Source organism: Epithele typhae (genome assembly GCF_022376455.1).
Source record: "Epithele typhae strain CBS 203.58 chromosome Unknown BXZ73scaffold_87, whole genome shotgun sequence".
NCBI lineage: Eukaryota > Fungi > Basidiomycota > Agaricomycetes > Polyporales > Epitheliaceae > Epithele > Epithele typhae.
This window is the reverse complement of record NW_025954278.1, coordinates 30,307-45,140: the sequence shown is the minus strand read 5'-3', so window position 1 is coordinate 45,140 and position 14,834 is coordinate 30,307. Positions and strand designations below refer to the sequence as shown.

The 14,834-nt window shown below is 59.0% G+C and overlaps 3 protein-coding genes across 3 annotated transcripts; 2 read left to right on the top strand and 1 right to left on the bottom strand.

The window, feature by feature from the left end:
* Positions 1-83: 83 nt before the first annotated feature.
* On the bottom strand, positions 84-5,242 carry BXZ73DRAFT_54960 (Pkinase-domain-containing protein; the record flags this gene model as incomplete). Its single annotated transcript, XM_048021250.1, has 9 exons — positions 84-188; positions 247-871; positions 931-2,824; positions 2,877-3,179; positions 3,253-3,595; positions 3,696-4,244; positions 4,955-5,041; positions 5,089-5,148; positions 5,204-5,242. The coding sequence occupies 9 exons, from the start codon at positions 5,240-5,242 to the stop codon at positions 84-86; spliced, it is 4,005 nt and encodes a 1,334-aa protein (XP_047872539.1).
* A 1,805-nt stretch (positions 5,243-7,047) lies between these two features.
* BXZ73DRAFT_106613 (uncharacterized protein) lies at positions 7,048-8,127 on the top strand (the record flags this gene model as incomplete). Its single annotated transcript, XM_048016665.1, has 3 exons — positions 7,048-7,114; positions 7,178-7,225; positions 7,277-8,127. 3 exons carry the CDS (start codon positions 7,048-7,050, stop codon positions 8,125-8,127), a joined length of 966 nt encoding a protein of 321 aa, XP_047872538.1.
* A 582-nt stretch (positions 8,128-8,709) lies between these two features.
* BXZ73DRAFT_55048 (uncharacterized protein) lies at positions 8,710-11,543 on the top strand (the record flags this gene model as incomplete). Its single annotated transcript, XM_048021269.1, has 11 exons — positions 8,710-8,865; positions 8,924-9,581; positions 9,646-10,021; positions 10,082-10,335; positions 10,389-10,425; positions 10,483-10,579; positions 10,629-10,754; positions 10,808-10,990; positions 11,045-11,260; positions 11,291-11,394; positions 11,453-11,543. The coding sequence occupies 11 exons, from the start codon at positions 8,710-8,712 to the stop codon at positions 11,541-11,543; spliced, it is 2,298 nt and encodes a 765-aa protein (XP_047872537.1).
* Between the last annotated feature and the right edge of the window lie 3,291 nt (positions 11,544-14,834).

The window sequence follows — 14,834 nt, the reverse complement described above, 5'->3', positions numbered from 1 at the left end:
GGGGAGGGCAAAAGGGAGGCCGGGGCCGATAACAAACAACATAGGAGGAGCAAGAGCATTGTCCCTGGGAGATGAAGCCACTGTCATAGCTTCAACTCAGTCAGGACCCGCCGTGCCAGCATGTGGTACTGCCAGCCGTCGCCTCCAGAGCGCCGGAACTGGATGCCATGGAGTGGCAACCAGGGAACCTGTCAAAAACACGAGTCAGAATCGCGTCATGCTCTCACACGGAATGGGAATCCATACCTTCACGACGTTGATCTCGAAGCGCACGGCAAGCGCACTCGCGCCAATCGTCTCAAAGACCTCTGCATCGACCTGGCCGGTGGGCATTGGTGATGCTGCCCTGTTCGGACTCGCAGGAACCAGATCCTTGGGTATAGGCGGAAGAATCTTGCTCTTAGCCGGCGAAGGCGACCGGGGCTGCTCCTCTGTAGCCGTGACAGCCAGGTTCTCGAGTGTGCCAGAACGCGCGACGTCACCGGTTGCGGTGTGGGTATTCGACGAGATATGGAAGAACGAAGACGATGCGCTGCTGGCGGTAGTGGACAGCGTGGTCGCGCCAGACGGCCGGCTTGGGAGCTCCTTGTCCTTGTCCTTGGACTGCTCGCGTTCGCGCTCCTTGCCCCGCATGCCGAAGGACCGCTTGGACGCCTTCTTGGTAATCGTCCGATTCCTGTCCTCGTGTGAGCTCGAGGATGGACGCTTGTAATGAGCGGCTGGCGGCTGAATGGAAGACACGTCGATGGACGGCATGTGGATACACTCGAAGCCAGTCTTCGTCTCCCGATATTGCACCTGCATGCGGTCGAGGACACGCTTGATGTCCGTCTTAATCATCTGTGGCGGTTTTGTTGACGTCGTCGCAACGCTAGAGACAAGGAGATCAGTTTGGGCTGGATCGACGAGGGAGAGTCCGGTATTACGCACCTAAAGAGGCCTTTGAGATACACCGGCTTGAAGTCTCTGTCCTCGCCCGGAGCATCGTCCTCCCCGCGGTCCCCCGCGTCCGCTCCGTTCTGACCATTCTGGACCAGAGTTTCGTCTGCCTCCCGCACAGCCTGCTCTTCCTCCTCCTCCGTCCGTCCGAACAGCCGCTCACCAAGAGGCTTGGGGGTGTACGAGTGGCCTGTCGACGGTCTCCGATGCCGCCCGATAGTGCCGCCGACGGTTGACATAAGCGCGGCCCCGGTGCTGCTGCGCCGCTCATGACGGAGCGATCGGCCTTGTGGGTCGAGGATAGTTGCGGCGCGTCGGTGGGCGGAGACGGCAGGGTGGCTCTGGCTCTCCGAGATGGTGCCCGCCTCGTCCTTCTTCTCCTCCGTGGCGACGGCACCGTTCTTCTGACCGTCGCCATTCTCCTTCGGCACCTCCTCCTTCTCTTCCTTCTCCTTCTCGCGCGACTCCTCCCCGGACGCCCGTGGCGAGAAGCCCGGGAGGATGCTCCCGCGCTTCTGCGGGGTGTTGAGACGCCGCGAGTCGTCACCGCGCCCGACCAGGATGCTTCCGAACCTGCGCACGAGCGTCGCGCCCGCGGAAAGGACGATCGGCGTCCGCGGCTCCTCATCGTCCTCGTGGCGCATGCTCTCATCCACCTCTTTCGGCGCCTCCATCTTCTCGGCGAAGGTGGTCAGTTCAGGTCCGGCCGTGCGTGGTGGCTCCTCCTTGCGTGGCCCCATTGTCCCGTGCTCCGTCACCTCCTCTGTTGCACCGAGGCCGAACATCCCATGCCAGCCACGGACGCTCGGGCGTTGGCTGAGGCTGTGGCTCCGACGGTGGGCGGTGTTCGCAGGCTCGCGCGGCATGGACATTGACATTGACAACCGGGCCGGAGTCGGAGCGATCGACTTCGGCAGTGTAGGCGAAGCGGGTCCCTTAGCGGCGGGAGGTGGCGCCAACGCTGCATCGCGTGCACGAGGCTGGGGGAATGCCGAGGCTGTAGGCGAAGGAGTCGCGGGGGTGACGTCATACGACATGCCAGAGTAGTGGGAGGTCTCGGGAGCGGGAAGACGGGGAAGAGGCATGCTGTAGTCGGGCTTGCCAGAGGCGGGTGCGTCGCGCTTGCGTACTGTCGGCTGCGAGAGCTGTTTGGCAGATGTGGTTGGTGGCACGGAAGCGTCAGCCGACGCGTCTGGACGTGCGCTGGTCTCGAGCGACAGCTGCGAGCTCGCAAAGTGGCCAGGGCCGTAGACCTTCTCGCGCTCCATCTTCTCGCGGACCAAGAAGTAGATGGAGATGAGGGGGTGAAACGCATATGTTGGGTCCGGAGGTTCTCGCTGTGACTCGAGCAGGGAAGAGTTGGAGAGATGAGACTGGGATCCGGGTGGCGATTGCGCGAGAGGGGTGCCGGGAGGAGAGGAAGAAGGCGAGAAAAGCTTGCGGCGGTAAAAGTCGAAACCTGAGAACCGCTTTGACTTCTTCGAGGGGGACTGATCCACCTTTGTGGCCGTTGTGGAAAAGCTTCCATCGTGGGAGATCGCGAGCGAGGAGTTAGAGAACGACTCTCCCCAGCGTCCGTGGCCGTTTCGCCCGTTGCCCATCCGTTTCCGTTCCCACTGTTGCACCGCGCGGTAGTACCCGTCGGACTCCAGGACTTCGATGAGCCTCTGCTCGATTTCTTCCTCAGTTCCGAATTCGAAGCCCTTCATTCCCTTGATCACGTTGCGGTCGAGCTCGTCCGCCCGAAGGGGCTCACGGTGCACCAAATGAGAGTCGGGGGCCCCACGGTACCCCCGCGTCATCCAAGGATGATTCATCACCTCCGACAGCGGTGCGCGCACAGCTGGATTTGTGACGAGCATGCGCGTGAGTAGGTGCTTACACTCTGCACGGAAAGCTCAGCAAAGGCCCTAGCATATACGGAGCGTGTCACGCACCTGCGCTCAACCACACCGGATACTCCGCCAATCCCCGCTTGATCTTCGCATGCAGCGCAGGCATACTTTGATCGTCAAAAGGCACCTTCCCGCAGACAAGAACGTACAAGACGACGCCGAAACTCCAGACGTCGACCTCTGGACCGGTGTAGACTTTGGCGTTCAGGAGTTCGGGGGCAGCGAAATACAATGAGCCACAGAAAGTGGAGAGGTGGTCGATGGGGTTGAAGAGGTTGGACAAGCCAAAGTCGATGATCTTGATGTTGCCCGAGTGCGAGATAAGAATGTTCTCGATCTTGAGGTCTACGGAGTGGCGTTATCACCCCTGGCTCTGGTAGTGGAGCCCCCGGACGACCCTTGGGATCAAAGTACTCACCACGGTGGACGATGCTATTCTTGTGGCAGTAATCGAGCGCACTACCGATTTGCCTTGCAAACTTGCGGGCGACACGCTCGCGCAAACGACCGTGGCTAATGATGTAGTCGAGCATCTGGCCGCCGCTGACATACTCGAAGACCATGTAATAGTGATGTTGGTGGACGATCATCTCTCGCATGCCGCAGATGTAGGGGTGGTGGAGGAGCATCGACAACGCGGCTTCGCGGATGGTCCGAATCTCCTTGGAGGCGTCCTTAGAGGCCTGTTTCGCGGCTGCGTCGGAGGTCGGGGGCGCGGCTGAAGAGCCCGGCAATACGCGAGGAAGTATCTTGACGGCTAGCTAAACACCCAAATGTATGGTCACGACACCGCATATATGAGGCGAACGAGGGGGAGGCGAGAAATGGTGGGGCCATAAAGGCATGAGGGGGCCAACGCACCTTTTCGCCCGACACATTGTGGTGTGCGAGCTTGACCTTGCCCATACTGCCCGCGCCGAGGGTCTTGCTGAGCGTGTAGTCACCAAGAATGCGAGTCCCGCTGCGCGACTTCCCTGTCGAGGTGCCCTCGCGGCCATGGCGGCCATCCTCACGCTGATCGCGCTCGCCGTTCGCAGGAGGGGCATACGCTTGAGGTGGCATCGAGACCGGTCTTGGGCGTTGGGTGGATGACGTGCTTCGGGGTTGGGCGTACCGTTCCGTACGCTCAGTGCGGTCCATTGGGCGGACGTCCGGCTGAGTGGAAGGTGGAGGAGAGGGAGAAGTTGCGGTAGGTGTCTGCTTGCGCGTTATGGGGATGTCGTATTCGGGGCCAGCGACCATGCCTCCGTGGGTGGGAGTAGAGGCGCCGTCTTGAGGAGTAACACCGCTGAGCAAATCGTCCATAGACCCGCGCAGACGGCGGTGGAGGATAGAAGGGACGAGGAGGCGGACGACGTTGGCGTTGGTGGGGGTTGATGGCAGAGTTAACTTCGGGCGTCTACAGCCACGCTAACGCCTAACCCGACAATGTTTCGTCATCACTCCCTTGTCCTGTGTTTACTCTCGGATAGCTCGCTCGAAGGCGAACAAATGTATGCCACAATAAACAATCCAGACTAGTGATAACATGCTACATAACACAAAAACCGCCGACGCCGGAGTCCCCTGCGTACAAGCATCACGGACGAGGCTGTGAAAAGTCCGCATCCAATCATCAACAAGTTGGCGAGATGTTGGCAATGTGTATCAGGGTCGCGGGACCACCCGCAGACACCGTTCGTGATGAAGGTGCATGACTGGCTGCAGCCACAAGAGCTGCGCATCCCAGAAGGAGTACACGTTGAGGGTCGAAGAAAGTAAAGCGATGCTCATTGGTATGCGCCAAGAAGAGAGGTTTAGGATGCGTACCCACGTCAATCAACAGCACCTGTATCCATCATGAAGAGTGTATTTATGAACTTTTCTCCTTCGATGGCAGCCATTTCACAGGGTGTTGTCTGTACATGGACCATGGCGGGATTACAGCCTGTGAGGAAAGAACTAATAAGTGACACGCTCCCAGTGGAGGCGACCCGTAGGAGGGCGGGGCACAAGTCCATGCAGCATTTCAGATGGACACCGGGCTCCGCAGACGCTTGAGATATGGTGTGCCCATTTTCTATCTAGCGTCTTCGCTGCCCCACGTACACCACCAGAAAGTAATGTAGGTGGTTACTCACCAAGGACAGAAGTAAAACGAACAGTGAGAATGTTCCAAACAGCACTAGGAGAGACTGCAGCGCGAAGCCCGCAATGAAGGAGATACCCTGAGTAAAGGATCAGTACAGCACGATGATGGTGCTGAAGTACGCACCGTTGCAGCAATGAGCGCATTTCTTGAGACTTGCTCAACTACTTTCTGGCCCTCAAAATCCTTACTCGCAAGTGAGTCTCATCGAAGAACGTAAGGAGAACATGGTCGAACGCACGATCTTCCCCTCAAAATACTTCTGCAGAATATCACTCATCTTGAGTATGGGAAGTCGTGGTTCGTCCAAGTGTCAACCAGAGTGCAGGTGGGATGAGAAGCAGGCAAAGGAAAGGAGTGGGACCTGGTCTCCAGAGTCCAGAACGCGCCGGTGCCAGCTGCTGGCCGACAGTGACGGTGACGGCCAAGTGACGGCCAACGGCCCGGGGTCGCTGCGGCCCTTTGCGTTATGTAAGCAAAGGGTTCCAGCTGCCACATCCAGCATCATTGCTCTCTCCGTCTTTCACTCCAAGTGGAAGTCGTACAGTACCAAGGCATTCTTACCATGGATCGCATGTCCACCTCGCTTTCAACCAGTTACATATCGATTGGCACAACGTAGGTCATAAAAGCTCACACGCGACTTGCTCGTCGTTGACTGTTGCCACAGGCTAACGGCGATAAGTTGTATGTGCCCGTGCCAATACCACTGAGATGAATGTAGTATGCAGCCGAATAAGTACACATGCGCGAGTTAAAGCTCATCTTCCATTTGCTTTAGCTTCCCGCCGTGCGCGTAATGGTCGACATCTCCAGCTACTAATCCAGCCCGGAACTGCAAGATCGCCGGAACCCCACCTGCCCAAACGAACTCTGAATGCACCCACGCACCTCGCACATCTCATCAACGTCTCGGGGTTCGCCACGTAGTAGGCGGGTGTAAGCCGCTCGTGGTCATCATCGTTGCTTCCCTGGTCCTGTCGGCACGATCCGTCAGGTGTATCGTTCTGCATGCCCTCTCTAGTCCCACCCGCTTTCGCAGCATGACCCGGAAGTATCCTTCTCTGACCGACTTGTGGCTGACATAACTCATCACGATGTTACCATGTTGGACGGACCTTCAGAGGACCGCTCGCGATGAACGGCGGGATCCGTGCGACGCGGTAACCTCAAGTCCATTGTCCCGCATGCTTCTATATATATGCGCGTGCTGACTTCACATTATCCGAGCGATCTGCATACACAACGCAAGCACACCGCTTTTTCCGAGAGTCGGGATCATGTAGGCTGACCTCTGACCTCGGCACCAGGTAGGCTGACACTCAATCGGTGGGTCTGATGCATATTTGGTGGGCGCGAGAAACAGTCACGTCTGTGATCGCCGGAGCGACTCGTGTTCCGTGATGGCGCAGACCATTTGCGTCGCGTACAGACTTGCAGGAGACCAAACGGCATACTCCCGAGCATACCAAGGCCTTATTTGTTTTGTAGACAGCACGTCTCCCCAGATGGCTCCAAGTACATAAGTAATAGACATCCATGGAGAGTTCCCGATGTGGCGTGCAGCGGGCCCATCAAGCGAATATTCGACTGTGGCGGGCGCGATCGAGGCTGACGATCTCAAGAGGATTTTCAGCGTTGTGAAGCGCGGCGGTCTGCTACTACCTCTTGCTTCCTCCCACATCCTACCTCCACCTTGCCCGCCGGCCGTCGCACTCTTCGCCATCGTCGTCGTCCTCCTCAGGTGGCGCAGCGCTATCTCCCTAGCACAAGCGCGCAGAACGTAAGCACCGGAAGAAGCAAGTATATAGGCGCATATAGACACTCACGTCCACGATATCACCCGCCCGGACATACCGTCCAGAACGACGACCCACACCCTACCTCCCTTTCCCCCCGCTTCCAGGCACTGTTGTTGGGAGCTGTGCTTGCACCGCACGCTCCGCGAGCTAACAACTTCCACGGAGGCTTCGACTTGTGCATCGAGGACACCTTCCCGCACAGCCGGGCCCCGACGTCCACTGCCACACGACCGACCGCATCTGTCCTGCGGTTTTTAATCTGCGTTCGGACAGCGTGATCCCCATGTCCAGCTCCCAACGGGCCAGCATCTCTCCGGGCAGAACTACGGCCGCGCAGAGGGACACCGGCAGTAAGAACTCCTTTTGGTTCAAGCGCTAGACTCCTCTTCTGATCTATCACTGTCCTGTCCAAGCTCAAATCCCGCCATTCCAGCCAGACCTCACCTCCCTCCCTCCCTCTGGTGCGCATCCTCTCCCGCCGCCGCTCTTGCGCCCTACCTCATTCCCCCCAGTTCCCCGCTCGCAGCAGCCCTCCATGATCGGGCCCCCTCCGTCCTTTTACGACCCAAACCAAGCTATCGTCCCGGAGGGAACCGACTACAGGCAGTGGGTCATGGAGAACTATGGCACCGGTGGCCAGCAGCAAGGCCAACAGCCACAGCAACAGTTCTATGGGCACACGGGCATGGCTGGTAACGTCCCCTTCCAGTCCCAACTACCCCATGCCTCCCCCACGAACAATCAGTACACCTTTGTTACGCCCGACTTCCCCTCCGAACCCTTCGAACCGCACCACCGTCCCCAACGCGGCCTTCCTCGCGGCCGCCAGAGTGGCGAAGGGGTGTACTCCCATGGACATATCCCCAATAACGGCGCCGGCCCCTTCTCCCATCCGCAGCCGTCCCCGTCAGGCCAGTATCCGCTTCCTTCCCCCAGCTCCAGCGAGTACTACCTGGACAACCCAACACGACCAGGCCACGAACAGCAGTACAACTTCGTCCCTGGCTTCAATTCGACCGACCAATTCCCTCCAGGATCACAGTTCACCCCCAATTCCGACCTGACGCCACTCTCCTCTGTCTCAACCCCATCGGTGGGTGGTACCGACGACAGTCCCGCTCGCGCTTATCCCATGGCGTCTCAGCACTCCGTACCTGTTCAGCAACGGCCTCCCCCTTCAGGCTCTCGTCGTGCCCCCGCGGCAGGAGCACGGAAGAACACAGGTCGCTCGAAACGCCCTCGACGTCAACAGGAGGTCTCGCAGGATGAGGACAGCGATACGCAGAGCGACGACGACCTCGGGTACACTACCGTGAATGTGCCACCATCGCAAGGGCAGAGCTCACTTCCCGCCCGGCTGTAAGTCTTCCCCGGTCGTGTTTGCGCGCTGCAACCGGGAGCTAATTGTCTCTTCAACTTCCCACCCCCCGCGTCCGCTATGGCCCGCGCGCGTTCGTCGACCGCGTGCCCCTTCCATTCTTCTCGTCCGTTCACGCACGGTATCCCGGCGTTGGACTGCTCCGTGACATCCGCCAAACGCGGCCCTATCATACGTTTGACGCCTGTCCGGCCCACGCTCCCGTCCACGGGGTGGTGCTATCGCAGTCCTGGTGCATGCAAGCATTGCAAGAAGCTTAAGGTACGTGGTTTGTTCGGTACGCGGCCTCGGTTGGGCGTCATTGACGATGCGCGTCACCGATTGTGGCAATATTCCGAGCGAATGTCGTTCGGAGGCTGACTTTTGGTGTATGGCGATGCAGATGAGGTGCGAATTCCCAACCGACGAGAACACGTGCAAGCGCTGTAGGGCCGGTGGACATCAATGCATCGTCGAAGGCAGAAAGCCCCGGAATGCGCCCAAGTGAGTGACCGATTCTCCCCCTTAAGAGTTCCGAGCATACATGTCGGGACTCTTTCTCTTGCCCCCCAAATCCTGCGCCCCGCTATGTCTTCCCCATCACCCTCGTCCTCCTCGTCTGAAGACCTTTACGAGGATGTGTGTGCTGACTGGACGATCGTACTTCCTCGCCACAGCAAACGCGAGTACCTGCTCGCACAGATCCGCCAGAAGAACGCTATCATCGAGTCGCTCCTCAAGCAGGTCAGCCTTGTCGCCGTCTCCGATCGCACCGGACATTGCTAACGGGATCGCATCGCAGATCCACAACCCTTACCTCGCGACTCCGATGTCCATCGCGTCCTATCGCATGGCAACGTCGCCTACGGATCAGAACAACCAGAACATCCTCGCCTGGCTGGATCGGCTTCAGGCGAGCGTGCAGGCTGCGGGCACCGTCGCGCCAGGTGCGTTCAAAATGGACACCCGCGCGGATCACACGGACGAGTCCTCCGACGACGCCCCGGAGGGTGGCGCTGGAGAGGCGACGGAGCGTGGCAGCGTCGGACACCCAGAGGACGATGAGCCGCTCAAGGATGCGGATGACCGGCCCACGGCGCTCCCGAACGAGGCGGTGCCCATCGGTATGCTCGCGAACCTCGCGCTTGATAACAAGCCAAAGCGGCGGAGGAAGGCGCCGGCAAAGCCCAAGGAAGGCGAGTCAAGTGACGACGACGTGGGCGTCGCCTGCGAGTCGTTCTTCGACCCTGGGCCTGCGTTCAACCTGGGGATGCGCGCGACGATGATCGAGAGCGTCAGCCCACCCGAGATCCTGGTGCACGGCCTCGTCACGCCGGACGACGTCGAGAAGCTCTTTAAGATCTACTTTGAGCGCGTCAACGTGCACTGCGACGTTCTCGACCCGGTCCTCCACACGCCTGCGTCTACCTTCGCACGCTGTCCCTTCCTCTTCACCGTCGGTGAGCTCTCCACGTTCTATTTCTGTCCCTGCAACGTCTGACCCGGCGTCATCCTGTGATGCAGTGTGCGCCATCTCGTCTCGGTACTACCCGGAGAAGGCAGAGATTTATCCTATCGCCATGCACTTTGCCAAGCACGCGGCCGCCTCTGCGCTCCTCAACGGATGGAAGTCGGTCGAGCTCTCCCAAGCATACATCCTCATGTCCTTGTACGGAGTGCCGGCCCGTCGCTGGGAGGAGGACCGCAGTTGGTTGTACACCGGTCTCGCCATCCGCATCGCCACCGATCTCAACCTGCACGTCGTGTCCAACGTCAAGCCGCGCACGGAGAAGCAGGAGCGCGAGATGGTCAACCAGGCTCGGGTGTGGATGCTGTGCTTCAACCTCGACCGCTCGACGTCGGCGCAGTTCGGAAAACCATCGACCATCCACGAAGACTAGTGCGCTTTCTTCCCTCGTCTGCGTTCTCCCCATGGGTTTGACTGATACATCTGCGACAGCCTCATTCGCCATTCTGCCGATTGGTACAAGTCGTCGCGCATGAACTCACCTCTCAACATTGGGACGTCCGCGTATGCCGCCATGCTCCGTATCGTCTCTCGGTTCCATACGGAGATCTACAGCGATCTGGATTCTCCTACCGGTCTCAATCAAACTGCGGACTTCCGATCCATCATCTTGCAATATGACCAGGAACTCAGCGCTTACTACGAGGAGTGGATGACACGCTTCCGGAGCGATTCGGACCCATCGGGTATGTCATTGGTCCGATACCTACTTTCGTCACTCACAGACAATCGTTCTTAGACCCTATTCTCAAGTTCCGTGCGGACTTGCTGCCCTTGTCAGTGTCACTTTGAACACGCCCAGTCTATTCTTCTGATGTATATCTGCGATCTAGCCTCACTGGTTACTCCCGTCTGGTGATGTACTCGTTCGGGTTCCAACAAGCCTGGAAGCGGGGATTGCAGCCTGAAGACCGGTTGCTGCTGGAAAAGGTGAAGTTGTCGTCATCATGGGTCGGTTTGGGTGCTGACCCTCCTTCAGTGCTACGACTCCGCAACTCAGGTCATCGTGACGTTCGTGGACTCCTTAATCCCGTCTGGTTATATGCGCACGTCGCCCGACGGTCACTTCGTCTTCGCCTCCTTCGCTTCGGCGTTCCTTCTCAAGGTACATTTCCCCTCACAAGTCCCGAGTCTTACTGACGATTGGCTTCACATCAGCTTTTGCGTCCCGAATTCTCGAATTTCGTGCCCCGAGAGCGCCAACAGGACATCTTCGACCTCATCACCCGTCTGATCGACAAGCTGGGCTCCCAAGAGGTCGCTATCGATGAGCGTCACACTCCCGCGTTGCACTCCCGCTTCCTCCACTCGCTCCTCCGGAAGCACCGCCGCGAGCTGGCGGTGAGTGCACGTCTCCCGGATCAGCAGCAGCCTCCTTCACAGCCCCACTCCCAGGCTGATTCCCGCAACGCGCCGGGCGGCGGCGGTGCCTTCCAGTCCCATCCCTCCCAGGCTGGCGGCGGCGCTTCGACGCAGTACTCCTCCCTCGGGGGCGCCAATGGGAGCGCGGGTGCCCAGTACGACGCTGTCTACGAGAGCAGCAGCCCTGCGTCCTCGTACGGCATGGCGACGTCTCCGGTGTTCGAGAATGAGCCGGCGTACACTGCGACGGTCAACGGTCATGGTCCTGGCGCCGGCCAGAACGGCGGCAACATGTTCCAGTTCGGTCAACAGCAGGACGAGCACTGGGGCGCGTTGATGGCGTTGCAAAACCCGAACTACTGGAAGGACATGATGATGCCTGGGTGCGTATGAGTGCTGTTGCGTATACCTCGCTGTCTCGCTCACCTCTCCCGATTCCAGCTTCTCATGGCCGGAGACGCCTCCCTCGATGCAAGACGTCAACGGCTTCATCAACACAAACACGTACATGGCCGCACCCATCAGCGGCTGAGAAGAAATTCCCTCGAGCCCTCCGACTGTTATGGTCTGGCGCCCGCCCCCGAGGAACGTTATCTATATTTTTAATGCGTCCCTTGAAGGATTGGTTTGTAGATGCATTCGCCTGCAGTATCGTCTTGGAACCCCCTCCCGCTCCTCGTCTACTCGACTATATCCCTCCCACTTATCCCCCTCTCGACCGTGTCAATGGCCTCAATCTCGCCTCGTCATCTGTCCGCACACTCGTCCCTGTCACACCTTCCCCCATGCTGTTCACCGTTCACGACCGCAACGCCCCCTTCTCGTGGTCCATCCGCGCGCCCAGTACTGTAGCTTACACACCGTCTCCCCACTCTACTAGTTTGTGTCTGGATCCCGGCTTGGTCTCGCCCGCACCCCGTACCCCCCAGCCCCGTACCGTCGTTGTCGCCCCGTTATGCACGCAGCCCACGGTGTACTCTTGTGTACGATACGATAATGTTTGAATGTGGAAAATGAAAGCAGGAGAATCAAAAAGTGAGCAGGACCCCGGTCTCGGCGTGCTCTGCGCGGTTTGTGCATGGTGCGCTCACTTGCGATCGTCACCGTCGGTACGTCCGCGTTCGCGCTCTACCGCGAAGCTGTGTCTGGCATATTCGGACGATGTCCGCACATATGTGTCTTCAAGCCCTAGGTCACTGTCGTAGATCAGGGCGGAATCTGTGCCCTCATTCAATGTTCACCGTCTATCGCCCGGCGAGCGAGGATGTATTTGCGCGCGTTTATGTGAGGTTGACGCCGGTACCAGGTACTTCGCGATTAATTGTCCTCCCAGATCCGCATCCACATGCACTCCGCTGCCGAGCGACCGCGCCGTGCACCAGAACAAGCAACGTCGTCCCTCGCAGCGATTGCGGACCACCTCGCGAGCTCGCTATCGTCTTCCGGTGCACCTCGCCGCCAGTGCGCGCTTGCGCGCTGCGCGGTGACACGGGATCATGTTGGAAGCGCGAGTTCAGCGCAGGCCAGCGTATGGGTAGGACGTTCTTGGATAATTTGGAGTACTTGCATGGCGGACTGGAAGTTTTGTCATGGCAGCACATCTTCTGCAAAGTCATACATACAGTATGGTTGGGCGGCGGGCCGGAAGCATCCGGGCGCTCCACACACTCCCAAATGCGGCAAATCCAACCGTGGTCATCTAGACGCGCACGGCGCACCTTGTCCTTGTACCGCAACCTCTCCGCCACGCGCTGCAAAAAGTCCCATTGTCCGTCCCATTGTCGTCTAAATCAGGTGCGCCAAAGACTCATTGTGACTCCACATGTGCATAGACCCTAAAGCATGCCACCCAGACCGTCCCTCGTGACTTTTACCACAGTGTTCACTTTTGCCAACCACCCTCCGCGCATATAAAACGTCGCGACAGCGCTTCCCCCACCGGTTAGTCCTCTCCATCATGCCTCCGCATACCTACAACGCGCTAACGCAAAGCTGCTCTCCCTTCCTACTTCGCGTGTCTTCCCATCACCCCACACGCCATGGCGATCTTCCTGCTACTCAGCAGCTTCCAGCCAACGCGCACCGAGACGACCTCGTGCAAGACGGCATGGACACCACCGTCTGCATGCCAACTATCCAGTTCATCAACTCGTATCTCTCTCCCTCCCAAGAGGCTGAGAAGGAGTTCGCCGACGCGTTCAGCGAGCAGGATGTGGCAAACATCCATCAGCGTTTCAATAAACCGTTCTTGAAGTCGAAGGGCAAAGCACCAAAGGAGAAGGAACTCTATGCTGCTTGGGTGAGTACCGCGCCACACACGTATCTTCGTCCTCTCACATGTGGATAAGACCGCGGCCGACTCCAAAGTGAAGCGACTGCTCTCCGGTCATCGGTTCCATCTTTCTCCAAACAAGCCCGATGCTCACGGCAACGACAAGCCCGACGCGAGCTTCATCCCCACTGATGCCATTATCCCCCCCAAGCCGGGTCGCGCCAACTTCCGGGTGCTCAACGTGACCATCGAGTTCAAGCGAGGCGAGAAGGGGTCCGATCCCTTTGACGACAGCGACGACCACGACCACGAGAAGCTCAGCGCCGCACGCCTCGCAGTGCGCGGCCAGCTCATGGCATATGCTGCCGAGGTCTTCAAGTTCCAGTTCCGCGAGGCGCACTTCCAGCTCTTCGTCAACGGTCGCTACTTCCGCTTCCTCCGCTGGGACAAGTCCGGCGTCATCGCCACCGATGTCGAGGACTACGTGACCACTCTGGACGATACCCGAAAGCTCCTCCGGATACTGTTCTACTTCTCTCGTCTCGATCGCAAGGGTCAAGGATACGACACCACCGTTCAACCACTGGCGAAGAACAGCTCCGGATGGAGGCAGCTGGAGCTTGTCAAGAAGCGCCATCCTTTGGACGTCTACGCGTACCCTCACACTCCCGAGCCTGAGGGACCTCTTCCCCCCTGTCTCTCCGTCCCCTGGTCTAAAGTCCAGGAGTCTCCTCACTTCTCCAGCGGATTTCTGAAGGAGGACCCGTCGGAACAGGCTTCCGACAAGGCGTGCAAGACCCTTCAACAGTCGAACACGTGGAAAAGCGGCAGCGCTCGCCCCGATCCTGCCTCGGACTTCTACGACCCGACGTACGAGTACATACGCTCGAAGTTCGCTGAGTCGCTCGACGACGACGCGGTGCGGTATGTCATGTACATCGACGGGCGAGCCTTCCTCGTCGGCGACCCCGTCTTTGTCGCATTCGGGATGGTCGGGCGCGGGACCAAGGGCTTCTTTGCGCTAGACTGGCTCACCCAACGCATCGTCTTCATCAAGGACACCTGGCGGCCGTTCTACGCCGGGCTCGAGAGCGAGGGCGCCGTTCTCGAGCGTCTCAACGAGAAGAATGTGCAGTTCGTTCCAACGCACATCTGCCACGAGGACTATGTCGACCAGGAGACAGAGACGTCGAACTATGGGAGGACGGGAGAGAAGCGCGTGGATCACTCGCTTCGTTTCAAAAACACCTCAACCGGGAAGGCTGCTATGTCTGCTTCTTCGACCAAGAAGACCACTGCGAAGAAGAAGACCACTCCATCGGCTTCGACCAGCGCCATTCCTACCGCCCCTGGACCCTCCGGTACGACTCGTATCACGCGGAGCAGCACCAAGCGGACTTGCGACGACGCGGACACGAACGCGGCCCAGGCGAAGCCCGACCTTCAAGGCGCCAAGTTGCGTCACTTCAGACACCACCGCCTCGCGGTGGTCGACGTCTGTCTTCCTTCCACGGAGTTCAAGGATGGAAAGATGTGGGTGATGATAATTCT